The sequence below is a fragment of the Myripristis murdjan genome, chromosome 23, assembly GCF_902150065.1.
Source record: "Myripristis murdjan chromosome 23, fMyrMur1.1, whole genome shotgun sequence".
NCBI lineage: Eukaryota > Metazoa > Chordata > Actinopteri > Holocentriformes > Holocentridae > Myripristis > Myripristis murdjan.
In genome coordinates this window covers 22,735,038-22,742,108 of record NC_044002.1, presented here as the reverse complement: position 1 = coordinate 22,742,108, position 7,071 = coordinate 22,735,038, and the positions used below count along the sequence as shown (strand labels likewise).

General features: G+C 40.7%; 1 protein-coding gene across 1 annotated transcript in view; it reads left to right on the top strand.

The window, feature by feature from the left end:
- Window positions 1-582: 582 nt before the first annotated feature.
- Window positions 583-7,071, top strand: part of LOC115355602 (NXPE family member 3-like) — a 45,252-nt gene continuing 38,763 nt past the window's right edge. Inside the window, exons 1-4 of the mRNA XM_030046457.1 lie at window positions 583-623; window positions 691-1,055; window positions 2,445-2,620; window positions 5,170-5,313. Of these exons, the coding sequence (XP_029902317.1) occupies window positions 583-623; window positions 691-1,055; window positions 2,445-2,620; window positions 5,170-5,313 (726 nt within the window). The remainder of the gene's footprint in view (window positions 624-690; window positions 1,056-2,444; window positions 2,621-5,169; window positions 5,314-7,071) is intronic.

Below are 7,071 nucleotides of genomic sequence, written 5' to 3'. Positions count from 1 at the left end.
AACTCCTCTGCTATCAGCCAGTGTCTGAGAGACCAGGTGGTTTACCTGTACAGCCACTCCACCAGCAGACAGTGGTTTCAGCACCTCAATGCCAACCAAGTTAAGTGCTCAGTCACTGGTGGTGAAACTGGGGGACTTTTGTTACTCTCCAGTTTGATTGTTGTTTGGGTTAGTAAAACCAATGACTTTTTTGCACAGACTTCTGCCTCCTGAGTCTTTCCTCCAGTCATCATCTTTTCATCATTTTTACTCATCCCCAGTGCCAGACAGCCACCCTAAAATCCCACATCAATATTGACTTACTAACTGTATGGTAATGGTCACTTGAATGATAATCTGTGTTTTCTAATGTGTTTGCATGTCTTAATATATAGGCCTGCAGGTGCATTGTGTCTGGTAAACAGATGAAGCCGTTGCATTTTCATTGATGTGATCGTGTCATTTTGTCTAGCAGTTGTGTCCTAATAAAATAGAGGGTAGAGGGTTCACAGCTATTTCAGTTACACATTAGTGGGTTTTGTGTTATTTTACTGGTTTAATTTGCCTCTCTGTCGTGCTTGTGTTCTCTGCCTTCACCTCTGTATGCCTGCCCTGTTTGCCTGTACTCCCACCTGCAACATCAAGTAAGTACTTTTTAACCTCAGGGTCCAGATTGAAGTTTTGCTGCCACACACCTCCACTCTGTTTCAGCAGCGTCCCAACCAGTGAGCTGCACTACATCGCCAGCGAGGCGGACAGACTGGTCAGGAGCTCCAACACTGTTGTGGTTCTTGGCATCTGGTCTCACTTCAGCACTTTTCCCATTGCGGTGTACATGCAGCGACTGAAGAGCACCTGCAGGGCGGTGCTGCGGCTGCTGGACAGAGCTCCCAACACGCTGGTGGTCATCAGGACAGGAAATCTGAGGACCATGACGTTTATGTTTGCAATGACCAACAGCGACTGGAAACCTCAGGGCCTTGATGGTTTCCGAGACGATGACCAACAGCAATTGGTCCTTGTTATAGCAGGACACGGTGCTCTGAGCCATGTTCAGAGGGCTGAACGTTCACCTGGTGAATTCCTGGGATTTTGTCCTGGCCCACCTTGCATTAACATGCACCCTGAGAGAGACAATTAAAAGTGGATAATAGTGGATGTTTTTGAGATGGTTAACGGTTAATGTTTGAGCATTTCTGTGGCTCCATCATGAATGTACCACTTTATTACCAGCAGGAAAACCTTGAATCAATTTGCAAAAAAGAGCAGACAGGGAGAGAGGAAGACAGAGGTACAGCATCTTAGATGTTTGGCTTCACTGAAAAGTCATGAGCGATTACTATTAATACCATATAACACAAATAGTAGCTATAACAAAGAAAGGCCATTAGATAGACTGGTTTAGAGTGGCTTACTTTGTCTCCACATACATCATCTCATTGTGTTACCTGCAGGAAAAACTGCCATCAAAGAGTTTATCAGGAGAGCAACGAGAAAGAAGAAAATCCGAAAAGTCGTCAATAAAGCCTATTGGGAGCTCGAATCCAGTGTGTGGATTTTCTTCTTCTTTCTCGTTGTGACCCTGTGATCATCCGGCACCTGGCCTAAAACAGGATTGGATGTACGCGCAACCACTCTGTCTATGTTTATCAGGAGAGCAGACAGAAGGAAAAGGAGTCAGAGCCGCTGAGGCTCAGCTGAGCCTTTGTTGTGTGTATGATTTCAAAAAATGTTTAATAAACGTACCCACTGAAACCAAACCCATACTCTTGATGAAGCTGGTAGAGGGCATCCTGCCTGAGATATCAAGATGGTAAGAAACAGCCGTCATTGTTTCATATAAAATAGAGTTCAAACAGGAGGAGGCACATGTACATATTGACAGAGGCTGACAGCCAGTTATTAGCTGGACATGTCAAACAAGTCAACATGAATATTGACTCATGGTGCAGACACTCAAGTGCAAATATTATTCATTCATTAGCAGACAGAAGTAAACAGGATTTAGTGTCTGTTCCCTGACAGTAAGAGAAGAGTGACAAAGGCTTCATACACACATACATATGTAATCCACATGTATCTCATGTGGATTACATATGTACGTCGGCCAGCTGTCGCCTAGAGCTCGTCTTTCATAACAAATGAGAACAAATTTGAAAAAACAAATGAGAATTTGTTGTAAATCATTCATGTACTTGTCTTATTTCTGTAGACTTTAAGTACTTTGTGTTTGTGATATAACTTCTATGTTTTTATTTTATTGTAATGTATTTGTTCCTCATTTGTTTTGTCTTTCTACTGATACAATGCCTTGTAAAATATTACACCATAAACATCAGATACAGCAGACCAATCCCCACTCATCTTCAACATCTACATATCCACACACACATACACACACACCACACCTTCTGCACATTTGTAACATCACCATAATCTGTGCTCTCCATCTGTCCCATCTCCAGTCTTGGTGCTCACTGCGTTGGTGGTGAACCTGGACGTGGCTGTGGCTGCTGCCCCCACTGCGATCCCCGGCAAATTTCAAATACAAACTCAGATCAAAAACTCTGACGTGAAATATTTGAGGGAAGGGAAGTCCTTTTTTTTCTGGAGGTCATCTGAGGTTTCAGATCAACACAAGGTGAGGTTCTAGATTAATTATTTTTTACTACATAAACAAATGAAAAGGGGGGCGGGGATGAGTAAACACCGGGGTCACCGACCCACAGAGGACCTGTTCCCTCCCCTCAGTTTGGAAGCTCCAGCTCATTTTGTCCCACCAGCCCCACACCTCTCCACACATTCCCACTATCATACTGTGTGTGTGTGATAAAATATCATGTGGGAACTACTCTGCTCAGGTTTCTTCATTTTGACCTCAGGAGATTATGACTGACACTCCTGTTCTTCACCACACCTGCGTGACTGTCTGCTCAGGTAAGACCCATTTTTTAAATCATAAATATACAGTGAAGTGCAACATTCAATAAAATACAATACACTAAAGTTTTTTTTTTTTTTTTTTTAAGATTTCCTGTCTTTTCCTTTTTTTTCACTTTTGGAAATTCCTTTGAAATTCACTTTGAAATCCCTTCCTGTTTGTAGCATATTGCTCAGTTCTGTTGTTCTGATTAGTTTTTGATGTTAATGTTTCTCTTATGGCATAAAGATGACACTTCATAAGTCTTTATAGAATACATTTTCACATGTAATTAAGTCATTTTTTCACAACTGCAAATTGTAATTGTTTTTGGACTGTAAGACGCCAAATGTAACTAAAACTCCAGTTTGCTGAGGACAAATAAATAAATAAATAAATAAATAAATCTTAAATGTTATAGTGTCAGATGTTATATGTGGCCAATATTTCAAATAATGAGGTAAAATATGTAAAAATAATTCCAGAGTGCTTAAAGCTTTACACAGCTCTTAAAACTAATGTATGATGAGATTTATTTTTGAGATATATTTTTGGTTTTTGCATCAGACAAAGACAGTCCTGCAGTTCAGAAGCAACAACACAGGTTTGAATTTGTTGAAATATACTATTTTTAAAATAAGGGAAAAGACATTTTGGCTCAATAACTTTCTGATCCCATTCTCTCAAAAGTGTACATCTTATCTCAGATATGTGAAAGATTGAATGCAAAGCAAACTGTGATGTCAGTTCTTTTTGTGGTTGTCTGCTCCAGACACAGCACACGAGTGAGATGAGAGCACTAACGAGAGATAAAGAGAGAGAGCAGTGCTGGTAAAGCAAGGCAGAGAATGAATGCAGAGAGGGACTGGCAGTAGTGAGAACAAAGCAGTGAATCAGAAACATGTAGCCTTAAGTAGATTTACAGTTTTCTTTGTGAACCTCCATACCCAGAACATAAGTTATTTTTGTTTTATTTTCTTGTTTTTTCTTAAGCTGCCTTTTTTTCCCCTTCTAAACTACACCAATACTGTAGCAGGTTAGGAATGGTGAACTCAAAAGGAGGAGAAATGAGAAGTGGAGGCAGCTCAACAGTTCAAAGAATGTTTATTTCTGCTGAAGGTGCAAGGTGATGAGTCCGGGGTGAGAGAAACCTTTTTTGTGGTTGGGAGCCCTCCAAAAATTAAAATGCATCTTACATATTAATGCAACTAACCGTATTGGCCCGAGTATAAGACAATATTTTTATCTGACAATCGTCCGCACTTGACAGACTTGACATCATTATTCAATCAGAACAGCAGGTGGCAACATGGCACTAATCTTAACACCCCCTATTTGTCAGAAATCTCTGCGGCTTGAAAGTGGGCTCTTCTGACAGGGTCATGCAGGTGGTGTCACAGTGAAAAGGGAAAGACTGTACAACTTGACTGGGCTATAATAACTGTGGCTGCCAGGGAGCATCAGTGTTCCTCTGGTTGTTTATTAAACAGCAAGGAGCATGTTCTTTTGAAACAGATATAACGAAATAATGAGTAACAGTCTATAAATTTATATGTCAACAGATGGTTAAATGTATTACGAAGAATATAATTTCACAGGTTGAAAAATATTTACATTCTGGTAAATGGTGGCATTACTGTAGAGCAGCAATATAAACCCAGAATAAACTAATAACCAAGATAATATTTCTGGAATCTCTGTACAAAATTGCACACCAAGTGAAATAATTAAACACACATGAACAGAATACAGGTAGTGAAAAGTGACTAAGCTCTGCCATTTTGTAAACAAGGCAAACAAGCAACAATATAGTCGGACGCAGTTATTGCCAAAACCAACACAGTGTACCAACATTCAAAGGTACAACTAACAACGTTGGCTGCAGTCACAGGTTGTACCGAGGAAAACACTGCAGACCACGGTAGAGAATGATGCACTGTAAATGTCTACAAATACAGTCAAATATTTACATTCTCTTGCGAGAAACTGGTCAGAAAAGGTGAATTATTGTGGTCCACTGCCAGGTCCATGTGGTCTTGGTTGATTTATGAACAAACTGAGGAACTTCCTTGGGGTCTGAATTTAGCTTCAGTGAATCACAAGCAATGGGCATTTTATATGGTTTTACAGGATTTCCATTAATCATGTCAACATTTTTTACAAATGATAAAATTGCTTTTCATGAGATTTCATGTGATTTTTTGCATAAATGTTTTTTTTTTATTCTTTAAATGTATCATGTGTTTGTTGTATGTAAATGTTACATCAAGCTTAGCGTGAACTGGTGTGAGATGGAGATTAGAGCTGGCAAGTGGAGGAAATTCAGCGCATGCCGTCTCAAGTACACTGCCATCTTCCTCTTCCTGGTTGTGTCCGCTGTGTTCTTCCTGCAACGTAACATCAATGTGCTGAAGGTGAGAACACAAGGTTAAGCATAGCAACCTGCTATAAGTGCATAATAAAGGATTTAGGGGAGCACGGGGTAGAAACTAACGCGGGGTCAGTCGTAACACAGACTTTTTAGGTAGTTGCACAAGGTCAACCGGCAAGTGCTTCCTGTTAGTTCGTCACATGATCATAACAGAGCCCAGCGCAAATTTTTGGGGGAATTGGCTGCATTTTTGAGGAGATACATGTAAAAGTGTGTTTTACCACCAAGTAAGTGAATTTCTTTACCTTTCTATTTTTTTGACTACTGAACTGTGTGCGTGCGTTACCGAATCCAATCTTACATCAATGTATTAAGCATCATGTTGCCTAAAACATATCACTGATTCAAAACATTTAGCTAACTTATAGCAAGTGCTAGTCAGGTTTGAGGTTTGGGATTTCTACTGTATTCTTTCTAGTAGTTAGGGTATATTGAAACAGATACTCCAACTAGTGTATTAACAGATTTTTTTCTTCTGTGAGGCTTACAAGCCAGAGTTACGATTTATGTGGTGTCAGAATAACCCCATGTGGGATGGGTTGATTGTCTTTATTCATTCATTCATTCACGCCCCTGCACTGCGGGAGGGGGGAGGGGGGGAGGGGAGGGGGGGGGGGGGGGGGGGGGGGGGGGGGGGCTACACAATCACTATCCCCAGGTAGAATGTAGATGAGATTGTATTAAACTGTGTTAAACCAAACCTTTCTATAAGTGTTACAACTAAGACTCCCTTTGTTACAATTAACCCCACCTGTGGGGTAAATTGTAACATTTCTCTTTTTCCACTTAGGGTGAAATTCCACAGAAATGGTAGGTTCTAGAAACAAAGTTAAAGTGTTCATTTGTAGCAGAGATGTGTATGTTGCTTGTATAAAAAAAATGAGTTCTCTAACTCCTACATATCCTACATTTTTTTGCCTTTGGCCTGAAACGTTAGGTTGTACCCCTCGCTCCCCTACTAGTAAGCATTGTTCTCGTTTTAGATCCAGCAGCTGCAAACAAACTTAGTTAATGGTTGATGAGTGCATAAAAATCATCCCTCTTCATTAAAATTACATATTTAGAAGTTTTTTTGCCATGAAAAACACCCCTCAATGCCTGAAAATGGCTTTAATGTGATTCTACGCCTTGTCCTTATTAAGAATGTAAAGATCTATGAATATGCAAATTGTCCCCACCCACCCCTTTGCGTTGTCACACACACAGCCCATTCTCAATCCCAGGCCTTCAAAAACCCTTCTGCATTGGACACCGACGCCCAAGACACTCTTTGGCATCAGTATGAGATGTGAGGGGGGGTCATGTGGTATAAAGAATGAGGAAGTCAGCGTAGTCAGATCAGGTGGCAGTTCTCGTCCCAGCTGAGCCTCCTTTACCACACTTCCTTTAACAGGTACTTGATCCTGGTGGTGAAACGTGTCAGAAATCCCAGAGGATCACAAATGTGAGTAGCTGATTGCAGAGTGCTTCTCTTTGTGTTCTTTCTTTTTCCAGGGCTTCCTAATGCTTCAGTTGTTTCGTTTTGGTGGCTGTGAGTAAGAATGGGCTTGAGGAAGTTCTAAGCACCACTCTGGTCATTCCTAAACACATACAGCTTCTTGTTCCTCTCTTCAGTGGATGGGTCTGTAGGTCACAGCACAGCAGTGGGAGCCTAATTAAATCACTAAAAATCTGGATTGACATTGGTTCCTGGTAAATACAATTATTTAGCGAAGGAACTCCATCTGTGTGGGATGAAGCA